Raw genomic sequence first — 25133 nt, 5'->3', positions numbered from 1 at the left:
GTTACAGTTCATGAATCTTAACTCATTAAAGGCTGGTCCTTATTCACTACGAATCCTGTGTGAAGTATTGACGTGCTCTGTAGGGCTGTGGAAAATGGCACAAGGGGTCATTATCAACTTCACCACAAGAGGTGGATCACCAGCCTGTTGTAGAACCCGACAAATTGCACTGCCAGATTACCACCCAGGCATGGGCTGCTGGCTATATGTATCCTTCCTCCTTGCATTTTCTTCCATAAGATCAAGCAGTGACTTTAGTCTACTAACTTAACGATTAGATCACGAGGCTTGTTGCAGCTCCACCTGGCATTGTTTTTTTACTGGGAAACTCCACAATGAAGTTACCATGCCACAGCAAGATTGCAGCTCAGGGAATCTTTTTGAAAACCATGCAAATGTATTTTTTTTTTTACAGACTTATTGCAACAGAGCACCAATTAATGTTTGTATATTTTATTCATTTTTATTCTCACGGATTCCCATTTCAGAACTCTAACTAATGGCATCAAATAAATCCACGATACATACAAAATTCTTACAGGGCTTGACAGGGTAGATGCAGGGAGGATGTTTCCCCTGGTTAGGGAGTCTAGAACCAGGGGTCACAGTCTCAGAATAAGGGGTCGGCCATTTAGGACTGAGCTGAGGAGACATTTCTTCACTCAGAGGGTGGTGAATCATTGGAATACTCTACCCCAGAGGGCTGTGGAGGCTCAGTCATTGAGTATATTCAAGATAGAGATCGATAGATTTTTGAATATTAAGGGAATCAAGGGATATGGGGATAGTGCAGGAAAGTGGAGATGAGATAGAAGATCAGCCATGATCTTATTGAATGGCGGAGCAGGCTCGAAAGGCCAAATGGCCGACTCCTGCTCCTATTTCTTATGTTCTTACCTTATGATACCAGGATTCACACAAATCCCATTTCACATCCCGTTTGATAGAACACGAGTCATCTACTTTTGCTGTAAGATAGACAAATCGGAGTATTTTCTAAATGGTGAAAAACTAGAGACTGTAGAGAAGCAAAGAAATCTGGGAGTCCAAGTACAAAAATGATTAAAAAGCCAGTCGACGGGTACAAAAAGCAATCAAAAGGCGAATGGAATGTTGGCCTTTATCTCAAGGGGACTGGAATACAAAGAGGAGGAAGTTATTCCCTAGGTGTAGAGAGCCTTGATCAGACCCCATCTGGAGTATTGTATTAAATTCTGGGCATCACACTTCAAAAATGATCTATTGACCTTGGAGGGGGTGCAGCGCAGATTCATCAGAATGATACCAGGGATTAAAGGGTTAAATTATGAGGACAGGTTGCGTAAACTTGGCTTGTATTCCCTTGCGTATAGGAGATTGAGAGGTGATTTAATGGAGCTATTTAAAATGATAAAAGGATTTGATGGGATAGATAAAGAGAATCCATTTCTTTTGGGGAATCCAGGGCAGCACGGTGGCATAGTGGTTAGCACTGTTGCCTCACAGCGCCAGGGACCCGGGTTCAAATCCGGCCTCGGGTGACTGTCTGTGTGGAGTTTGCACATTCTCCCCGTGTTTGCGTGGGTTTCCTCTGGGTGCTCCGGTTTCCTCCCACAGTCCAAAGATGTGCGGGTTAGGTTGATTGGCCATGATAAAAAAAATTGACCCTTAGTGTTAGGGGGGATTAAATACGTGGGGTTATGGGGATAGGGCTTGGGTGGGATGGCTGTCGGTGTAGGGACCGGGTGCTAGGGTTTGGATGATCAGCCATGATCTCGTTGAATGGCGGAGCAGGCTCGAAGGGCCGAATGGCCTACTCCTGCTCCTATCTTCTATGTTTCTATGACAAGAGGGCATAATCTTAAAATTAGAGCCAGGCCATTCAGGAGTGAAATCAGGAAGCACTTTTTCTCTCAAAGAGTAGTAGAAGACTGGAACTCTCATTCAAAAAGCTGTGGATGCTGGTTCAATTAAAGCTTTCAAGACTGAGATCAATAGATTTTTGTTGGATCAAGGGATATGGGCCAAAGGCAGGTATATGGGGTTGAGGTACAAATCAGCCATGATCTAATTGAATGGTGGAACAGGCTCAAGTGGCTGAATGGCCTGCTCCTGTTGCTACCTTCCTACTGATTGGCTCAGCAGGTAATGGCTTCAGGGTTAGTTCTCCTGCTTCTTGCCTCTGCACACAGTTTTATCAAATCTCAACCAGTGGGATGTCTGCCTACGGCAGGTACTCCACATCAGGAAGTCGATGAATTGAAAGCTTCCATCTCACTGTGCTCCGAACAGACCTCATGCAACAATTGTTGGGATGTCTGCAGTTAAGCTAAAGGAGAATATGTGGAGGAGATGGTTATTAGAAAAATGAGGAAGTCAGAAACACAAATTTTACTTTGGGAGAACTGCGTGGAGCAAGGAGTAAGGACTCAGTCCTTCATAGTTCCTGAATACAGAAAAGAACTTAATGAGAAAAAGTACCTCACACAGTCCTTTGAGAACTTTCCAACTCCCTGCATCATGTCAGACATTCTGCAGAAATTCAGCAGTGGCATTTGTACAGACATGAGAGGATTTCAGAAATCTGCAACCCACGTGACAGCTCCATGGCTATTTGCAGCGAATCCCCCCCATTCCCCCCCCCCCCCACCCCCACCCCAAAGGCAGAAGTCCAAACCCATGGAATTCATGGGTGTGGTATCGACCCTATAGCACAGATTAGGATAGTGCTGCACGCCTGAATTTGAGATGAGAGTCTTAGCAGGCGTAATGTTTCTAAGTAAATTAATTTGGGCGGTCCTAACCCCATTTTAAGGACCATGGCACAAAAATGTCCAAAGTTTTCATTTAAGAGAGGCTAGTGTGGCAAATGGAAATAGCGATGTGACACTACGGCAGTAGGCAGTTCTCTAGCATAGAGAACATAGACATACTGGTGACATGGGCAGACACATGGCAGATGCAATTTAATGTGGATAAGTGTGAAGTGATGCACTTTGGGAAAAACAACATGGAGAGGCAATGTAATCTAAATGGTACTATTTTGAGAGGGGTGCAAGAGTAGAGGGACCTGGGGGTGCATATTTACAAATCCTTGAAGGTGGCAGGGCAAGTTGATAAGGCAATTCAGAGAGCGTGTGGAATACTTGGCTTTGTAAATAGGGGCATTGAATACAAAAACAAGGAAGTCATGCTTAACCTTTAAAATCACTGGTTAGGCTTCACCTGGAGTATTATGTACAATTCTAGGCACCGCACTTCAGGAAGGAAGTCAAGGCCTTGGTGTGAGTACAGGAAAGGTTTACCAGGATGATACCAGGGATGAGGGATTTCAGTTATGTGGAGAGATTGGAGAAGCTGGGATTGTTCTCCTTAGAGCAGAGAGATTTAAGGGGAAACCTAATAGAGGTATTCAAAATTATGAGGGGTTTTGATAGAGCAAGTAGGGAGAAACTGTTTCCTTTGGCAAGTGGGTCGGTAACCAGAGGTCACGGCCTAGAAATTCATTATAGCCACTTTTGGGGCGGTAAAGTCGGGCGGCCGCTAAAGTTTGCGCCCGGCGCAAATTCGAGGCCACTTCCCCGATATTCATTAGCTTCGCCCTAAGAGTTTGCTCGAGTGCTAAAACTGGCGATGCACGGCTCTCTTTAGGCGCTAAGCCGGCGGCCCGGGCGCTAACACCGGAAGGTGGGCGCAGGGCAGGTGCGGCGAGCTGCTGATTGACGGCAGACACTCTGGCTCCGGTGAGCTCTTAAAGGGGGAGGGTGGATTTGGTTTTTTGAAAGGCCGAGACTGCTGTATTTGTGTTGTTGGGGAGGGCTTCTCTCCATCAGTTTGTTATGTGGTACCGGCACAACAACAACACCACCACCACCACCACCACCACCACCTCCTCCTCCTCCTCCTCCTCCTCCTCCATCATCATCATCATCATCTTTGTCTCTCACAAAGTGTTGCAAAACGGCTGCCTTTTCAACTGCAGGAGTGCCCTTTAATTTGCGCTCCCCGCGGCCCGCCTCGGCTGTGTACCGTTCCACTTCACAGTCGTTAGGGCCGCCCGGCGCACAATGGGGCGGCGCGAGTGAAGTTCTGGTTCCGGGCGCACAAAGGGCGTTGCACGACGAAATGACGTCATGATCTGCGCGCGCAGCAGGGCGCGCGCTAAGACTTTGCGCCGGCGCTAAATGTCTACTGAAGTTAGGGCGAGGCGCAGATCGCGCTGCGCCCGGGCGCTAAGCGCCTAGCGCTCGAGATCTACTCCTCCTAAGGCGCTAACGGCTGGCGCGCCCAACTGAATTTCTAGGCCCACAGATTTAAAATAGTTGGCAAAAGAACGAGAGGGGAAATGAGGAGAAATGATTTCACGCTGAGGATTGTTGCGATGTAGAATGCACTAGCAGAAAGTGTGTGGAATCAGATTCCATTGGAACTTTCAAAAGGCAATTGGACATGTTTTTGAAGAGAACCAATTTGCAGGGTTATGGGGAGAAAGCTGGTGCGTGGGGCTAAATTGGACAGCTTTATCAAAGAGCCAGCACAGGCACGATGGGCCGAATGGCCCCCTTCTGGGCTGTAAGATTCTATGATTCTAACTTTGTTGAGGCGGAGTAGAAGAGCTTAAATGCATCTAATCTATGCTACACTTGAGGTAGGATTGCTTGAAGTACAAAAGTTCCTCCAGGGGGGCACGGTGGCATAGTGGTTAGCACTGTTGCCTCACAGCGCCAGGGACCCGGGTTCAAATCTGGCCTCGGGCGACTGTCTGTGTGGAGTTTGCACATTCTGCGTGGGTTTCCTTCGGGTGCTCCGGTTTCCTCCCACAGTCCAAAGATGTGCAGGTTAGGTTGATTTGGCTATGTTAAATTGACCCTTAATGTTAGGGGATTAAATACGTGGGGTTACAGGGATAGGGTGGGATATGTGTCGGTGCAGGCTCGATGGGCCAAAATGGCCTCTATCTGCACTGTGGGGATACTGTGTATACTGTGTAACTAACACCTTGACAAGCACAAAGGTAATTTGTAAAATGAAGTGTTGCTTTATATTTTCATCATTATGATTTGGAATTGTGTTCTGCATCTATGCTATTGAACTCTTAAAATCCCACTGGCCTAGCAAGGTTGCTGTCACTAAAGCTGCAGGGATATGTATGGGACCAGCATACCCGATTCATCTTCCAACTTTCCTTCTCTGGAGAAGAGTCATATCTTCACTTGCTGTCCCTCACCAAACATTTTAGCCACGATTGGGAGCTCATTGTGAGGGAAATAGTAGGGATGAACTTTCCCTTATCCACATTCATAAAATGAAAATATGTGCTAGTATTTAAATGAAGCGTTACCATCAATTATTTTCATTTTAACTATGAACAATTACCAGATGCAGTGAGGAAAAGAAGACCAATTCAGAGCTGCCGCACTTACCCTTTCAGCATCTTTGGAACCAAAGACTCCCCAAATTAATCGAACTATAATGGAAGAGATTAGATTGACAGCAACAGTCAGGAGGATGGTGAGCCAGATGTAAGGCTGCCTAAAAGCGTTTGCTGCGGCTCCTGTAAAATAAAAGTCGAAAACATTAAGAACTCAAAATTCTGATGCTAATCATATCTGCAGATTATTGGGGTAAGTATGAACCACCTTAACGTACTGTGGTACTGCACAAATTTAACAAAGCAGTCTGCTTGAACGGCCACCCCCTCCATCCCCGGCATATTATGGCTGCAGTGCGTCCTATCTACAGGATGCACTGCAGCAACTCAACTAAGGCTCCTTTGTCAGTACATCCCAAACCCGTGACTTCCCCCGCCTAGAAGGACAAGGGCAGCAGGTGCATGGGAACACCATCACCTCCAAGTCACAAAACATCCTGACTTGGATATATATCGGCATTGCTTCATTGGCGCTGGGTTTAAAATCTTGGAACTCCCTACCCAACAGCATTGTGGGCACACCTTCACCACAGCAGTTCAAGAAGAAGGTCCACCACCACCTTCCCAGGGCAACTAGGGATGGGTAATAAATGCCGGCCTTTCCAGCGGTGCCCGCATCCTGAGAATAAAAAGACAAAGCGAAGTAGATCGGGATTTTCCTCCTCGAATCTACTATTTTCCAGGTGGTCACAGAGCAGTATTCCAAGGAAAACTGGGGAATCCTTGCCCCTAGGAATTGCCCCCCAATATTTTCCTCCCAGCCCAAATGACACCGATGTCAGCTGCCCAACCATTGCCCGCTCCGTCATGTGTAAATGAAGTGTAGGACTGGCTGACAGGTAAGTAATGGCCACCAATGTGTCCTAGGCCATTGAAAGGATTCACCAGCGGAAGCTGGGCTCAGTCTAAGTAGCAGTAGTTAGAGGTTTCTGACCTCCTTAATAATAGTTGTATTCTTTGAGTGACCCTCTGCAGCATCACAACCATTTCCTTCCCAGCATTGGCGGGCTCCCTCGGTACAGTCTAAATTCCACTGGAAACTCATCCTCTGTATGTAACTGACCCCAACCCATCAAAATGGGTTAGGATCACAGCGAGGTCAGACCAATCCCACCCCGAACCCATTTCCAATGGGAAGAGGACAATCCAGGCCTTAGTGTATTGTACTGACCAATGATAGGAGGCAATTTGGAAGAAGCCTAAAGCAGAAGTATCTACATTCATTTAATGTTAATTTATTCTCTGGGAAAATTAAGGAATATAAAAGGGCCATTCAGCCCATCAAAATTGTTCCTTGCAATAATTAGCTGATTTGATCCTGGATTCTTCATCATCCATGCTTGGCATTAAAAATTTCATGATTTCATCTCCCATCTATTTATTCAACCGTGTCTAAAAATAACTCCCTCAAAACACGGGAGCCATTACGTCCCATGGAATACTTGATATCTCAGTCTACAATCAGCGGTCCTGTTCCCAAGCTAGTGAAATAGGGATGAAAAGATATAGCAGATACACACATGCATACATGCACAGAAACAGAGATACCCATAGAAAAATACGTGTGCATGGACATACAGAAATGGAGACACATACACACATGCAGAGAAACAGAGATACACCCACAGAGAAACAGGGATAGGTGCGCACGCACACACAGAAATAGGGACACATACACATGCACAGAAACAGAGCTGTACACATAGAAACAGAGACACACAGATATGTGTGCACTTGTACACAAAAATGGAGACTCATACACACGGAAACAGAGATCTACGCATAGAAATAGAGACACACACAACAGAAACACACTCAGACAACAGACAAACATACACACACACACAACCACACTGATACTTATAGTCATGTACACATAGACACAAAGATACATTCACGGAGAGGCACGCACACAAAGATCAAGAGGCACAGAGCCTAGATGCTCAATCTTATTTGAGAAAATTTTCAGCCTTTTCTTTCCTTTCTTTTTGTTTTGCACTATCACAGACACGGTGTACCATAAGTCTTTTCTTTTTCTTTCATTCTCTGTCTTTCATTCTTTAATTCATGCTCTAAGTATCTTTCTCTTTTTCCTGCCCGTCTATTCCCGACGGCACTCATTCCTGCTGGTGACAATTCCAAAGACGTTGTTCACCCTCTGGCATTTTGTGCAGGTGGCCATTCTTCGCATGTGCTGCTACACAGTGAGAATCTGCAGGCGATTCACTCAAAGGGTGCGGACACTCACTATATAGGAGCACGTAGGACGAATGTCCACCTGGACAAAATACCTAACTGAGCTCATTCCTCTCCTCACCTAATATCCATACCTGCTCCAGAAGGTTCACCGAATTGTAATCAGGTGCAAGGAAGGACCCTGGCCGATGTTTCCCCTCCTTAGTCTGGAGACACTGAGACTGATTGTTGTGCCCACACTGTCATCCAGCTGAAATCAGCTAATTCAGCACTGGCCAGGAATCAAACCTGGGAGCTTTGGTATTTAAACGGCCCAATTTAGTCACTGAATCACTGAGAGAGCAAATCTCCTTCACTTAGCATGTCCAACTGAAAAGGTACGACTGCTAAAGAACCCTGGTTCAACTTTTTCACATTATAAGGCTTGGTAACGTCTTTGAGCCAGTTTTCTCAATTGTATTAACATTCATTGTGTAATTTAAAAAATGTTAAAAGACAGGAGGATAAACAAAGTGTGTAATATCCATCACTTTTTGTAACGCTTTCGTACAGAAGATGACACCACACTCTTTGGATAGAAAAAGATGTTTAATAAAATACCAGGAAAGAAAGGCACAGGCTGCGATTAGGGCCTATATCAGAATGCAGAAATATTGGCCTGGAATTTGCGGTCAGCGGCAAAGCAAAGGTGTTCGCTGTGGGCCCCGAAGTAAGCTTCGCACAAAGATCTCGCGGTGTCTGCTTCGAGAAGTTCGCATTTTCCAACGTGTAATTCAAATCAACGTTTTATAGTGGGAATCTCATAGCGCGAGCTGCTGTGACATCAACAAGCTGTCTAAGCAGCCAATCAACACAAAGAATTCTCAGACAGCAAACCGGGAAGTGGCTAAGCTCTTAAAATTCTAACTTTTTAAAAATGTTAGAGCGAGCAAAACAAAGATTGGGGCTCTCACATGGGGAAAAGGCAAACCTGAAATAAAGATGAACAAACTTAAAAAAAAATTGTTGCTTAAAAATTTACATTTTTATTAAAATAGATAAATTTGACACTGTGCAAAATTTAAATGAGCTTTTCAGGCCCATAACCTTTGTTTAGCAGTCACTGCGCTGTTAAAACCCCAGTTACACCTGATTCACTTGGGTCTAACTTTTAGTGGGGAATTTAACAGTTTAATTACTGCGGAAGAGCTAAAGTTTTCATCAGTTTCAATATTTGAGAGATTTCACTGATTGCCGGCTCTGTGTTGTGGCGGTTGGGGGGAGGGGGCACAGAGCAGCCTGTGGAGGAGGAGTGAATGACAGACCGCGACTTCAGGATTCCTGTGTCAGGCTGCGCATCTGCTAAATCCTGACGAAGTGACGGCAGACGCTGCCAGTTCGCCGTCATCGGGACCGCAAATTCCAGGCCAATATTTGAAGCTCCACAGAGTCGCAGATACTAGAAGACTTCTCAGACCTAATAAAATATTCACTTCAACACCACAGAATTGGGTGAAAAAGCCTGAAGTACCAATTTATATTATATCTGCTAATCTTAAATTCTGTTGCAAATTGAAAGTGAGCAAACCACTAAAATAATTCACTTGTCTTTGGTTAAGTGTACAGATCAAAACAGACTAATTGCTTTCTTACCATAGAATTGGAACATATTTGGATTCCGTTGAGTCAAGAAACTACTTTGGGTTAGAAAGGTGATGCAAAAGTACAGCCCAACACTGATGATGATAGACAACGCAGTGGGAACTGTCCAGAATGAAACCTCCAACATAACCTGTTCAGAGAATATATTATTATCTAGAATATTTCCAGACAGATACAAATATTTACTGATTAAGGAAGTAGGAACTGCATCTATTTCTTAACACTTTCACATGAAGGTACCCTCATTTAGACAAATTAAGCATTTGAAACAATACAGCACTCTAGAAATATTACAGCATCTACATTCCAGATATAAAATACATTCTATATAAATGCAAGTCTTTCTTTTCTTTTAATCAACGTAGCAGCAGTTGGCTCCCGGAAATGCCCTTCACTTCCAGGGTGCAATAAAATAGCAGCAAAAGGAGTCTCCTAACCACTCAGAAACCCGGGAAATGGAACCTGTACAGAAGGGTGAGGTGACCACACTTAAATACAGCAACACACACTGCTTAAACGAACCACTCTGTCAGCTAGCCTGGGCTTTACAAACACTTATATTTGTTAATAGGTTTCTTAGTGTTGATGGTCATTAATACAGGTTCTGCTGTATAGTGATGTCCAAAGATTTAATCGGGGACTTACCTCAATATTAACAGCCAGCACCACAGCAGTGCTGATAGTCACTGATAAGGACTGGTAATCTGAGAATGTTGTGCCATCTTTCCCCATAATCTCCATGAATGCTCCATATGGTATAAAAAATAAAAGCATTGAACTTAGAAGGCCATGAAATAGACTAATTAAGAAGGTCCTGTAATTAAATAGCTCATTCCGCTGTCCAATTTTGTAGAGTTTGGGATACTTGGTACTCAGATTGTCACTTACATCCTGTAATTCCAAAAATACAAACACAGTTAGAAGCAGAGGAAACCACCAGTTCAGAGCAATGAGAGGTGTAGCAACCCAAAATGTGATACAATCCTGAATATTATAAAGGGAGGTACCAATGTTTCTTAGTTGCCTGGAGTTACCATGTAAAAAATAGTGCTTGAGAGTTCCAACATCATTCTGGCCTGAAATAGTGTGATAGCAACAGAATAAAGTTACTAATGACACTCACACCGACATCAAACCTTATTACGTGAAAAATGACTTTTCACAATGAATCACTTTTAAAGTGTAATGCCTATGGTTATGCAGGCAAACAACAACACTTAAAGGGGAATGTACTTATTCTCCTGCTGCCATCCATACCGTGCTCCATCCAGTAAGGCAGCCAAGAGCTGTTGAAATTTAGCCAGGGGAGTTTCAGTGACAGTTGTAACTATGGGGCTAACTTTAACATAATCCGCCGGGCGGGTAAGTCAGTGGGGAATAAAATCAGTCGGGGTATAAAACGGTCAGCCAACCCGATCAAGTCAGCTTCCCGCCAGAGGAAACAGGTTAAAATTATCCTCATACGATTCCAGCTCATGAATGTTCTACTGTCAAAGCTATCAGCATCCTGCAAGGATCAACTCAGACTGGCGAATCTTTATTCCTGTTTCAGACGGACAGTTGTAAGCCACCTTGCAAAACATTTGCACTGAACTATTCACAGTGAAATTACACAGTGCAACAGCGCCACCTTTTGGCAGGAAAATAATAAATACGAATCAGATCTTTCTGTCACATAAAAGGATTCATGTACCAGTGCTGCCCTTGGGGTTATTCATTCCTAGTGTTCTACTCCACTTTTTATATCCATTGTTTTGCCACCCAATTGACATTAATAAAATGATAAATTATTTTTTTTAAGTTCTTAACCGCAGTTTGTATTCAATTCCTTTTGTCATAAACTTAAGCTGGGATTTGGCGGGGAGGGAGCTACAAGGACACACCACTGTCTGAATTTCTAGGCTCTAAGTCATTGGCATTTTCTAGATGGCTCCCTGGCTCCTGTTGGGGAATCCGCCTGGAGGGGGTGGTGGGGGGGAATTGACTGCGGAGGCTGCTCTGTTGCTGGCTGAAAAGCTCCAACTGTTTTTAAACATTGTGATAAAATAAAGCTCCATAACCCGTGCTATCGATCACTTTAGCAGCAACTGCATAGGCTATCTGACTCATAGAACCATAGAATAGTACAGCACAGAAGGAGGCCATTCGGCCCACTGAGTCTGTGCTGGTTCTGTTGAAGAAGAATCTAGTTAGACCCACTCCCCGGCTCCTTCCCTGCAACTTTTTCTCCTTCAAGTATTTATGCTTTTGAAGGCTACGATTGAATCTGTTTCCACCACCCTATCAGGCAGTGCATTCCAAATCCTAACCACTCGATGCGTAAAAAAGGTTTTCCTCAATGTCGCCTCTGGTTCTTTTGCCATTCATTTTCAAATCTCCTTCTGTTGCCTATAGGAACGCTGGATGCCAGGAATGCACAGGCAGCCAGTGTTGTGAAGGCACAAATGATGGAAAACACGGCATATGGCATATTCCTGTCATTTGTGTGTAACTATAATACACCTGCCCACCTCTGGGCAAGTATCTTATATGCCTGATGTTATTTTTGGTAGAAAATGCCAGAATTGGTGGGGAGAGTGGGGAGCCAGCAGAGCTGTTCCCAAAAAGGTTTCCACCTCATTTCGCTGGAGTTACCCCAGGGAGCCAGTGTGCCTTCAGCAGAAAATCTAGGCCTGAATCTCGTCAACTGGGTCGCACCCAGAGATTTCCAATCATCAGCTCAAGATGGCAACACCTCGCTGGCAACTGGAATTCACTGAAATCTACAAAAATAATTATTTTAATAACAATATTGGTGAAACAAACTTAAAAATAAAATACATTTTATGAGAGGATAAAAGGCAATCATGAATGCCAGAAATCTGAAATAAAACAGAGAAAAGGTGCTAGAAATGCACAGCAGGTTGATCAGCAGACAGAAAAAGACAGGCTTGCATTTAGCAGGGACCCTTCAACAGTGGCGATCTTTTAAGAGCACAGATGAAGGGTCCCACCCAGAACATTACTTATCTTTCTTTTATAGAGGCTGATGGACCTGCTGTGCATTTGCACCTTTCTCTGTTTTTTTAAAAAACTATTTTTGTCTGCACCCAGCCACACAGCCATTCTCCGTTCATTCCCAGCTACAGAACTATTCAACGCTAGCCTGACACTGGAAAATCCTCCATCACTGCGGCAGGTGGAACTTCCACTGTTGACCAAATGCCCTGGGATTCTGCAAAAGTGAAAAATCCCATTTGCGGCATCCTAGAGATGGAGTCAGACTGGATGGCCATCTTAACAGTTCAAAGTGTGAGTGATTACACGACCCACAAGAAATGTTACGCTCAATCTCGCGATTGGGAACAAAATTAAAGAACGTGGGCGGACAACTACTCAGGCTTTTTCCATTGTTAAATTTTTTTAAGGTTGGGACAACCGAGATAATGATTTGGTTACATTACAAGGGGTGGCATAAATATGAGATAGCCACGAACAGATCAAATAAAGAATTTAGGAGGAATTTCTTTACACAGACAGTGGTGAGAATGTGGCACTCGCTGCCACATGGGGTGGGTGAAGCAGAGCGCATTGACGTAGCTAAGGGGAGGCGTGATGCATACATGAAGGAGGTAGGAATGAAGGGATATGGGGGGGCAGAGGCGCAGAATGGAAAGAGATAATTAGAGATGGGAGGAGGTTCGTGTGGAATATAAACAGCAGCATTGACCAGTTGGGTCGAATGGCCTGTTTCTGGGCTGTAGATTCCGTGTAATTCTATGATGGATCTTGATCTATTAACGGATGTTCTATCACAAATGTTCTGAGCATGCTCAAGAACGCCTTGTAGGTTTATCGCTGGTAGGATTTGATGGACAATGAGAATGTGCACTGAAGTTCGATGACATCTTACCTGTTCCAGTGCCCCCAGTGCCAGCACAGGCAGCCAGCTGTATGCCACTTTGTAGAAGGAAATGCACCACTTCTCAAAAACGGTCTTTAGATAAAACAATAATTAGGAAATGTGAAAGTTACTGCTAGTTAAAGAACAACAGACACAAAACAAATAAAAAATAAGTCATACTTAGATGCAAGTTTAGATTAATTGGTAAACAGTGGATTTGATAGCACACGGGGGTGGGGGGGGGGGGACATATTTTGTATTTCAGTGTTTTTTTATTTCTGCCAGAGAATTGGCGCCTTTTACTATTTTTCTACTGCAACTTGTACACCAGGATCACTTACACTGCAAAACAAAATACCAGCCATGAATTTGCTGTTGGAAAATTTTAGAATTAGCTTTCAAAATTAAGGACCTGGTCAACGGGAATGGTAGAGAAGTTGTCAAAAAAATGTGACAGCGTGACTTCCTTCAGACAGTGTTAAATAAGCGTGGTGTGATTAGAAAGTCTTAGCGAGGCTGATTTCCTTGTCGACGACACCTTCCATCTTTGTAAGGGGAGAGGCTGAAAGCTCTGGAGACGTGGTGGCCGAGGTGTAAAGTTCTTTGAGAGGCCAGTCACCAGGGCTTTGGAGTAGGAGCAGGAAGTTCAATCTCCCTCATTCAGGATCAAGGCTCTCTACATGTCTTCGAGCCCACCAATGTTTGTGGGGTCAGAGGTCAGAGCCTGCACACACGGGCTTTTCATGATTGGGGGCACGTCTGCAGTTCGGAGACTCTGGAAACTGGGGAGGGAGTTGGCTGGCCGTGGGGGAGATGAGGGGGCCAGTTCCCTCTCAGATAGCTACAGATATTTCCCAAACAACCCTCCCCAATTATATATAGGGCTCCATTATAATTCTGTTTCTACAGGCACTGTAGTTAATAAAAGAGACACACAAAGGCCAAATTATTTAAACATGTTATGACCCCACTCTGAATGAGATTTCCAATTTGTGCCAAATTATGGGCAGCTTTGGTCTGTGGACCCATATCTACTATGATCTGGGTTGAGACGCCCCGAACGCATTTCATGTATGACTTTGTTAGAAAGAGAGCTTAATCCCATCGGTTGGGGCTGGGTACGAAGTCAGGTCCCAGATGTGAAAGGAGACTAGACTAGATCAGTTCTTATGAAGGATGAACTTGTATTGTCTCTTTTAGATGCTGACAGACCTGAAGTATGTTTTCACCATTTATCCCACTGCTTCTTGCAGTCCCTCAGATGGACAATTTCTGTTAATTTAAGGTTTCTAAACAGATAGTATGTGGGAACATTAGTAGGAAATGTTTACAAACAATTTAACAAATTCATCCATTCTAACTCCCTCTAAAGAAGAGAGCAGACCCAAAAGAGCTTAATGTTGGGCTCGGGTGGCCGAGTAACATGTCTCCACTGGGATATCGGAATGATGACAAACATTTGGAAATTCCATTTTTATTGGGTCCCTAATCTATGAAACATAAGCAGGTGAGAAATTTTTGTCCACTTTAAGATAAAGAGACAAAATAAAATATTAAAGTTAAAAAAGGAGAATTACATGGGGAAATCTTCTCCCCGAGTTTTATTTTTTTTACATATTGTCAAATCATGCTTGTTTTTTTTCATCAAACAAATTTTGTGGGTTTTAGATGTTTTCTGTACTCACAAACTGAGCCTCTAACTGTTTAAGCTCCTCGAATCCCACTCTTCCCATTAAATTTGAACTTTAGGTAAACAAAACAGCATTGTTAAGACATTCGTACTTACCTGACCAGAAAACCCATTAAAGAATGAAAACCAGATTTGGACAAAGGAAAATGCAAACGTCTTGTATAGGAAGTATCTCAGGAACTTGCAGATCCTTATGTAGGCCCATCGGCCGTGAACCAGAAGCAGCCGTTCAAGGTAGCGGAACTGTCCAAGCGAGTAATCGCTGGACAAAACGGCCTGCGTGCCTTCCTGCCCGCTGATTCCAACTCCAATGTGTGCCGCTGGGAAAACACACAAGAGTTTGTAAAGTCACTCGCTATATACAGGGACTCGCATAGTTTGTTCCAGACCATTCGCAGATTATTGAGTGAGATGTATTTTGGCGACTCGGAATGGATTGTGAGTATACAAACCCAATGCCACTCAAGAAAAAGGCCCACCAGCACCTTCTCAAGGAGAATTAGGGATGGGCAATAAATGCCGGCCTTGCCAGTGACGCCCACATCCCGAGAATTAATTTTTTTAAATTTCGTAGGCCCACATCAGTCGGTGAGTTTTTATAATCTTTCCTGTTATTTCATTCAGTGTTTTATTACATTTCTGAGCTGAGTCTCCTTTATTAAATGATTTGGTTACAGGTGTAACTGCATCAGTACGCTGTTCTCTGGCTGAAAACAATCTCATTGTGCACTCTGGTGTTATCTTGTCACTGATCACTTGCCACATCAGCTCAACACCATGAAGACAGAACTGATGAGGGACTAGATCTCCTAGGGAGTATTGTACATCTAATAACCTACCTATTTTGCACCTTCTGTTATACATGGCTAGTTCCAAAGCCAGCAAAAAGCAAATCTAATTGCTAAATTACCATCCTAAATTATTGCTGCCAATATCTGATAATAAAACAAAAGATCTGGACTCATTGGGGCCATGCAGGGACTGGGGAAGAATGCTCAGTCTCATGGTGGATGGCGGGAGAGGGGGAGAGAAAGACAGAGAGCACAGACCGGAGTAATTTTAACTTAATGCACCCTGCGGAAGACTGATGGGATTGCCCACCAATTTTAGACCCCGCCCCATTTTACTTTCCATTGAGGTCAAAGGAGAACAAAATTGGGTGGGGTGTAAAATGGGCGGCAGATCCGATCCCATCAGTTTCCTGCCGGGGGGGGGGGGGGGGGGTTAGGTTAACATGCCCCCCCCCTCCGGTGTAGCCAGAATGGCTGATTCAGCAATGAGCTGCAGAATATAAAGTGTTAAAATACATATACTTGATTTAAATCAGCAAATGAGCCATACTGGGGTGAATTCAGTACAATGGCAAGGGTTTGATGATCAAAGCTGTCCAGATAAATGTGTAGCAGTTCACAAGTATCGTAAATACAGAGGCCTAAAAATTCGGTTGCTTTGCGCCTCCCGTTAACGCCCTCTTAGGGCGCGGCGCCACCCACGCCTCCCGCAAAATTCAGCGGGAGGTTAGCGGCGGCGCTAACTGGTAGCGCCCAGCGGCGCTGCGCCACCGACGATGACGTCATCACCGTGCGCAGCGCCCCGGCCGCGATCTTCGGGAGCGCCCCCTGACTTACTGCCGGACGCTATGTCCGACGGGGTCAGGGGGGTGTACCTGCAGCCGGGGAGGCGCAATTTAAAGGCGAGGTGCAGGGCGGCCATTTTTGTTGCTGGCCGCCTGCCAGCACCTGCCTGCACTCCTGTCCCCGGCCTCCTGAATGCCCCCCCCCCCCACGGAGTGCCGGCTGCGCTCCAAGAGCCCGGCACTTCTCTTGAATGCTGGGCTCTTTTGCCGGCACTCCCGATCCCCGGGGGCCCAGCTGGGCCCCGGGTCGCGTTGCTCAAGGCCCTTCTCCTTTAAGAAGGGGAGGAAGGCTTCCAGTAGCACCCCGCTTCCCTCTTGGGACGCAACCACTTAATTTCCAGCGCTGGGCTCTAATTTTTCTGGGGCGCTAAAAGTAGCACCCCGGCTACGTTAGCACCCCAAATGGGGCGCTACTCAATTTTTAGCCCAATAGATCTACTTGTAACTCTCCTTTTCTTTTGAGTTAACATGCCCACTATAAGATCACTGCCCCAACAAATCGTTGACATTCCTGCACTCCTTAAAAAATCGTCAAACAGTAATTACTTTACTCCTGTTTAAATAAACAAAAATAATAATATCCACTAGAGTAAAAAACTGAGTCAAACCTTCTGACATCAACGTTTACCCACTGAGTTAGTTTAGTGCCTGCTGCTCTGTGAACCCACTCTGGCCACTGCAGACTGTTTCTGGATCAAACACCGAGACAAATCGTCAGTAAACTCCTCATCACTGCAGTAATTGCCATCTGAAAATATGGCAGCTTTACAAACTAAGTTTGACTTAAAATAAGTCCCCTCCTCCTAAGGGGATCGGTTTGGGTGGGGGCATTCTGATTCCCTTAAACAGAACAATCCTCCGTGCTGACCCCACCAACCTCTGCTGTCATCTTTTACTTCACTGATCTGTTCTGTGACCCAAACTCCGACTCCATCTCGAGTTTGGTGCAATCACAATCATTTCAAAGTTGACATTAATTCCAGAAACTGTTTGGAAGGTGAGCCGAAACTGCTCCTTTATTTGGAAACAGGTGAGCAGTATAAAGCCTGCATCACTTCAAGCTGCTTTCTAACCTCTGTGAAAGTTAGGAGAATACAGTGAAACTCACTGAACCCTAGTTATCAATGAGGTAAACAATCCTCTGTAGCACTGCCATAAGCTCCACGCCCTTCTTCCCAGCCCCCGGCTGCCCTTCAAAATAAAAAAAAAACCTCCCACAAAATCTGGCTTTTAAATGTCTGATTTGTCTTCTTATTAATAAATGAGAGGCGTGTGACATCCACCAACCAACATTAATCTGTTATGACGTAGGTTCACAGCATGTTTCTAACGCTGTGTATGTGTCTAATAATGTTAAATGGCATAATTCGGGTCTGATCTCTTTCGGTACCAAGAGTTCGTAAATTGTATCCCAATAGATTTTGCTGCTTAGTTTCACTGATAGTAACATAGATAGAAGATAGGAACAGGAGTAGGCCATTCGGCCCCTCGAGCCTGTTCCGCCATTTAATGCGATCATGGCTGATCATCCAAATTCAGTACCCTGTCCCTGCTTTCTCCCCATATCCCTTGATCCCTTTAGCCTTGATTGTCTTGAATGGAACCTTTCAATTCTCCTGAACAGAAAGATTACATCGCAGCCTATGGAATGGATTAGGTTTTTCCACCTTGATTCGCTTAACCAGGATAGTTTCCTAAAATGGACGTTACCCTATTATCTTATGGGTCTCCTCTCAGGATTTGAGTGTTTCAACGTGTTGCAATCCTGAAGATGATAAAGTAGTTATTATGGAAGCCACTAGATGGCAGCACAGTTCCTGTAAACAGCGCTACGCACTCAGTGTGCCAACATGTTGTGCAATACTACAGGTTGAGACCAATCTTTATGGCTCAGTTCTGGCTTCAGGCCACAGGCCTTTCTTAAGGAGAAACAAACAAGTGTTTAACCATAACAAAAGCAAAATACTGTGGATGCTGGAAATCTGAAAAAGAAATGGACAGTGCTGGAAATACTCAGCAGGTCTCGCATCCTCTGTAGAGAGAGAAACAGAGTTAACGTTTCAGGTCGATGACCCTTCATCAGAACTGACCAAGGGTGAAACTAGAACTAGGGGGCATAGTCTTAGAATAAGGGGCTGCTCTTTCAAAACTGAGATGAGGAGGAACTACTTCACTCAGAGGGTGGTAGGTCCATGGAATATGCTGCCCCAAAAAACTGTAGAAGCTACATCATTACATAAATTTAAAACAGAAATAGACAGTTTCCTAGAAGTAAAGGGAATTAAGGGTTACGGGGAGCGGGCAGGAATTTGGACATGAGTCTAGGTTCGGATTGGTCATGGCCCTGTGGTTAGCGGAGCGGGCCCAGGGGCCGTGTAGCCTGATCCTGCTCCTATTTCGTGTGTCTAATTCTGTTAGATGCAGGAGATGGTTCTGTGATAGTGGATTGGCAGTTAGGATCAGATCAGTCATGATCTTATTGAATGGCGGAGCAGGCTTGAGGGGCCGATTGGCCTACTCCTGCTCCTATTTCTTATGTTCTTATGTTCTTATGAGGAAGTTCTACACATGAAGAGTGATCATTACGTCAAATTAGATTTCGGCATAGAGTAGTGGTGGCAAAAACCTTGGAATCGCTTAATAAACTAATGGTACATGTGCCTCTGAGTAAGGGGCAGTTAGGCTACCTGACTCACTGGCAGTTTTGGGGGCCAATATGTACCCAAGTTTTGCGGTGTGCGTACATCCTAGAGGAGGATTAGCACCCGAATCCATGGGAGTCCAGCAGCAGCTGTGCCTGCAACACCCTGTCAGTCTGGTCCACCTACCTCCGATTGCCTAGCTTTTCAGTGTCTGATTTGCCTTATTAATAAATGAGAGGCATGGGACATCAACAAACCAACACTAATCTGTTATGACATAGGTTCACAGCATGTTTCTAACACTGCCCATGTGTCTAATAGCGTTACTGATCATTTAAATGCTCAGTGTCCCTATAAAATAAAGCTGCCAGCACTTCTGATAGTTCTAGTCATCGAATAATAGAATATTACAGCATAAAAGCAAGCCATTCGGCCCATCAAGTCTGTGCTGGGATATTCTATCACTCCAGGATTCTGTGCTGGTGTTTCTTCCACACGGATCACCTAGCTGCATCCCACTCTCCTGCTCGCTCTGCACACCCTTTAACATTCTTCTTTTCTCCTCCCACTGCCTGAAATTCCACGCCCGCCCACCGGCCAGGCAGCGCTTCCCACCGGGTTAGGGCGGGAGGCCAACTCCGATCATGTGGACGGGACCCAGGAGTTAAGATCCCACGGGTGTCACGCTGTGGAGGGCCGGACGGATTCCCGTCCGCCTTGCCTCACCTCCTCTCCCCCCAAACCCTGTTTCCCACCCCCCCCACCCCCGCACCAATCCTGCTCATCCTTAAAATCGCCCCAAAATGATTGGCCAACAACTAAAGACGACCAACTACCCTATCATTTTGCGCCTTAGCCCCGCCTCCTTTTTCTGAAAAGGGAAGTGACATTTTGAACTTTGCGAGTCTTTTCTTACTTTTCAGCATGTTAACATCGTTCGCTCCATCCCCTATGGCCAACGTGATGGCACTTTTGTACTTTTTGACCAGCTGTACCACCATGGCTTTCTGCTTGGGAGTGACGCGGCAGAAGATGACAGCCTGGCATTGGCAAGCCAGCTCCACGAAGGCTCTCTCGTGAGCCTCTTCCTCACAGTCAACGTCCTCTTTTATTTCTGGATTAATGGTGGTTCTCAGCTTCCAGCAGGACTGATTCTTCCTTTTTGATTGTTTCGAATGTCTAATGAATTTGTCCTAAACGTAGATTGGAAAATGAAGTTACAAAATCAACAGGCGCTGCTGAAAGGGAGCTGATACTTGCAGCAAAAGGCATCACCAGTGGGAAGAGGCGTTGACACGGTGGGCTGGATTTTCATTCAGCAGTCGGGAAGGAGGCGGGACTACAACTTTCGGGTTTTAGTCCCGCCTCCATCGACATCCGGCCAATCCACGCGATTTTCCCTTGATTGACCTTGTTGAGCCCGCCCAGCGGGCTCAGCAGGCCAATTAAGGGCCATCCGGCAACAGGTGACATCACAGACTGAAATTTCATCTGTCAAGAGATTTTGACAGATGAAATATCAGCATTTGACAGCCGTTTGAAGCTGTCAAACACTGACAGTCTGACTTCAAACCTGAGTCCTTCTACGCAGACTCAGTTAGAACTCTCACCGGCACTGAAAGCTGCAGGCTGTCACTTTTGACAGTTCGCAGCCATTTTGCTTTCAGTGCCAGCTGAGTGATGGACTCCCGACGCCTAGAGGAAGAAAGGCTGTTAAGGTAAGTACAGGTAATTAAAACTTCTTTACACACTTTAGACACACCAAACACACTTACCTTTGCACTTATGCACCCATCACTCACCTGAACACTGACATCTCGACCCCTCCAAGTCCTTCAACCCGACGGCCCGACTCCTCTAACCTGGCGTGGTTTGGAGCCGTCGGGAATTCACACGACAACCTTCAAAATAGGGATTAGGCTAAAAACTGCCTGTTAACTACCTGTTAACAGGCAGTTAATTGGCACTAATCCCTTCCCGCTTCGGGGCGGCGGGTCCCAGTGCGGGGCGGGTACCCGCCTCCTTTGAAACTTACGTGGAGGCGGGTTTTGGGCGGGATGGTGTCGGGCCCCCTGAATTCGGGATTTTAGCCCCCTGCACACCTAAAAGCCTGTCTCACGGCACAGTGAAAATCTAGGCCGGTGCCTTTATGGCAGTCTCTCACTGGCAGTCAGTGCGCACTGGTGAAGTGGCAGCGGGCTTGCTGCAGTGACCTCCTCTCGCCCAAGTTCCAGCAGATTAGCATAAAAATAAAACAGGCGACTTCCACAGCTTTTACCGGAGAATCTTTTACAACAAGATCAGCCTTTCAAAAAGTGTTCCAAAAACGTTACGATCACAGCAGAGTAACAGCCCGCCCTGTCATTGGTGTGATCCATCAGCCACTGGCCAATTTCTCTTTGGCAAAGTATAAAATTATGTCAAGGTAGAAACTCTGAATCTTGATTTTGGAACACTATGCAGCAAAAGCAATTAGAGACTCAAACATAATGGGAAACCCCTGACCTTACATTCCAGAGCAGTTATAAGAAAATAATAAGAAATAGGAGAAGTAGGCCCTCGAGCCTGCTCTGCCATTCAATTAGATCATGGCTGATCTTCGACATCAACTCCACTTTCCCGCTCAATCCCCATTTCCTTCAGTGCCCAAAAATCTATCAATCCCAGTCTTGACTGTACTCAATGACTGAGCATCCACAGCCCTCATGTGAACTCCACATCCCATATTCACGGCCACCCCCTCGACCTTGCCATCTCTCGTGGCCTCGCTATTCCCACCATGTCAATCGCAGGTAAGGCCATCTCTGACCACTTACTTGTGTCACTCTCCACCCACATCTCCCATCCCCCACCCAACCCTACTTCCTTCCCTGGAAAAACCTCTCTCCCAACTCTCTTACAACTGCACTTACGAAATCCCAACTGTCCAGCCTTTGGCCCTCCATTCACCACGACATTTCTGCAGCTACCGATCTGTTCAACCATACCCTCACCACCACCTTTGATGCCCCAGTCCCAATTAAAACCAATACTGTCTCTCTCTCTGACCGTTCCCCCAGGTACGGCCCTCATCTTCACTCCCTCAAGTCCAAGGGATGCAGACTTGAACGGATATGGCGGACAACTGGTTTAGCCATTTTCCGCCAGATCTGGCTGGACCACATAAAGCATTATCGGGTCCTACTCTTGTCTGCCAAAACTGCTCACTATTCCAGAATCATTCTGGAATGCAAAGATAAACTCCGGCTTCTATTGTCTACTGCTAACCGTCTTCTTAAACCCCTCTCCTCTGTCTCCTCCACACTCACCTCCAACAACAAGTACGAGGAGCTCATGGACTTCTTTGTCTCTAAGATTGAGACCATCCGATCACCGGACCAAACTTCCTCTAAGGTTCACTCCCACCTAGCTCTGAACTTGCATTTTTCTCCAGTTTCTCTCCGATCTCCCCACTTGACCACTCCACACTCATCTTGTCCATGAGACCCACTTCCTGCTACCTCGACCCTATTCCCACTAAACTGCTGACCACCCAGCTTCCTTTTCTGGCTCCCATGTTAGCTGACATTGTGAACGGTTCTCTCTCCTCAGGTACTGTCCCCCTCTCCTTCAAATCTTCCATCATCACCAAAAATCTCCTCCAAAAACCAACCCTTGACCTCTCTGCCCTTGCAAATTACCACCCCATCTCCAACCTCCCTTTCCTCTCCAAAGTCCTTGAACATGTTGTCGCCTTCCAAATCTGTGTCCATCTTTCTCAGAATTCCATGTTTGAATTTCTCCAATCCGGTTTCCGCCCCTGCCACAGTACTGAAACGGCTCTCATCAAAGTCACAAATGACATCCTTTGTGACTGTGACAGAGGTAAACTATCGCTCCTCGTCCTGTCTGTAGCCTTTGACACAGTTGACCACTCCACCCTCCTCCAGCGCCTCTCCACCATCGTCCAGCTGAGTGGGACTGCACTCGCCTGGTTCCATTCTTATCTATCTAACTGTAGCCAGAAAATCACCTGCAATGGCTTCGCTTCCCGCTCCCGCACCATTACCTTTGGAGTCCCCCAAAGGTCTACCCTTGGCCCCCTCCTATTTCTCATCTACATGCTGCCCCTTGGCAACATCATCTGAAAACACGGCGTCAGTTTCCAAATGTATGCTGACGACACCCAGCTCTACCTCACTACCTCTTCTCTTGACCCCTACACAGTCTCCATCCCTCTCCATAACATCTGTCTGAGGCTAAACCAGGCTGTTCGCAGCCTTGGTGGCATATTTGACCCTTAAATGAGCTTCAGACCACATATCCGCTGCATAACTAAGACCATCTATTTCCACCTCCGTAACATCGCCCATCTCTGCCCTTGCCTCAGCTCATCTGCTGCTGAAATCCTCATCCATGCCTTTGTTACCTCTAGACTTGACTATTCCAATGCACTCCTGGCTGGCCTCCCACATTCTACCCAACGTAAACTTGAGGTGATCCAAAACTCAGCTGCCCGTGTCCTAACTCGCACCAAGTCCTGTTCACCCATCACCCCTGTGCTCGCTGATCTACACTGGCTCCCAGTTAAGCAACGCCTTGATTTCAAAATTCTCATCCTTGTTTTTAAATCCCTCCATGGCCTCACCCTTCCCTATCCCTCCCACAACCCCCCAAGAAATCTGCGCTCCTCAAATTCTGCCCTCTTGAGCATCCCTGATTATAATCGCTCAACCATTGGTGGCCGTGCCTTCTGTTGCCTAGGCCCTAAGTGCTGGAATTCCCTGCCTGAACCTCTCTGCCTCTCTTTCCTCCTTTAAGATGCTCCTTACCCTACCTCTTTGACCAAGCTTTTGGTCATCTGCCCTAATTTCTTCTTGTGTGGCTCGGTGTCAAATTTTTGTCTTATAACACTCCTGTGCAGCGCCTTGGGACATTTTAGTACGCTAAAGGCGCTAAATAAATACAAGTTGTTGTTGTTGTAGAGAATCCGAAAGATTCACCACCCTCTGAGTGAAGAAATTTCTCCTCATCTCAGTCCTAAATGGCTGACCGCTTATCCTGAGTCTATGTCCCCTAGCTCTAGGTGCTCCAGTCAGAGGAAACAGCCTCTCAGCAACTACCCCGTCAAGCCTTCTAAGAATTTTTAACGTTTCAATGAGATCACCTCTCATTCTTCTAAACGCCAGAGAGTATAGGCCCATTCTACTCAATCTCTGCTCATAGGACAGCCCTCTCATCCCAGGAATCAATCTAGTTGCCTGCACAGGCCCCATCCACTAGTTTCATTAATCAAGGCAATTAACTCACTCAGTTCACTCTCTGTTATATGGCTGTCTAGTTTCGACTCCAGACCTTTTTGAGGTTATACATCACACTGTGATTCTGTGATATTGTTGCAGCACGCACCATTAGAACATAGAAAATGCTTCCGTTTTGTTGACAATTGCTGGTCACTGATCCCCACCTCTCCCAACTCTGAACATTGTTCCATTCTGCGTATGACACAGTTGCTAACTTTTGGAAACATAACTCTTAATAGACTCCAAAAGTAAAGATGTCAAAGAACCGGATAACATACCAAGAAGCTTCCTGTGATAATCAGTGCCTTGTTGTCACATGACAGCATATCAGGCTGCTCGCTGCTGCTTATGGCCCCTGAAATGGTTGAACTGTTGATATCTTTGTATCTGTAGTTGCTCCTCTGCAACTTCTCCAGGGCTTTGCTGAGATGGTGATATGACAGAAATGTGCACATGTTACGGTTGGCTCGCCGACGAGCAGCTCACGTTTCACACAGGCTCCCTTGGCTCACGCTCTTAACACTTGAGTCAGACGTCTGAAAAAAACTACTGAGCATTCAGGCTGGTCACCGTTAGACGGTCAGATTTAATGAAGAGGACGAGCTGCTGAACATTCCTTCGTTCAAAACAGTGTCAGCAAGAGAAACAAGAAGCACCTTACAAGAAGGTGGGGGTGGGAGGGCGATGGAGCCTGACGCTGCCAGGGTTGTAATCTTGAGGGCAAAGGGCCAGCAGAGCTACACGACTCAGGTT

At 45.6% G+C, this 25133-nt stretch overlaps 1 protein-coding gene across 4 annotated transcripts in view; it reads right to left on the bottom strand.

The window, feature by feature from the left end:
* The window catches only part of LOC147108162 (phospholipid-transporting ATPase IC-like), a 152601-nt gene that overhangs the window by 6704 nt on the left and 120764 nt on the right, over positions 1–25133 (bottom strand). For all 4 annotated transcript variants that reach the window (XM_086004682.1, XM_086004681.1, XM_086004683.1 and 1 more), the window contains 7 exons: positions 24659–24803; positions 20015–20291; positions 14917–15140; positions 13140–13223; positions 9893–10138; positions 9239–9377; positions 5403–5533 (listed from right to left, as the gene is read on the bottom strand). In XM_086004682.1, the coding sequence (XP_085860808.1) occupies positions 5403–5533; positions 9239–9377; positions 9893–10138; positions 13140–13223; positions 14917–15140; positions 20015–20291; positions 24659–24803 (1246 nt within the window). The remainder of the gene's footprint in view (positions 1–5402; positions 5534–9238; positions 9378–9892; positions 10139–13139; positions 13224–14916; positions 15141–20014; positions 20292–24658; positions 24804–25133) is intronic.

This window comes from Somniosus microcephalus, chromosome 13 (assembly GCF_052327205.1).
Source record: "Somniosus microcephalus isolate GS21.2 chromosome 13, FLI_Smic_1.0, whole genome shotgun sequence".
Classification (NCBI taxonomy): domain Eukaryota; kingdom Metazoa; phylum Chordata; class Chondrichthyes; order Squaliformes; family Somniosidae; genus Somniosus; species Somniosus microcephalus.
The sequence above is the reverse complement of the archived record's forward strand: the minus strand, read 5'-3'. Positions and strand labels throughout refer to the sequence as shown.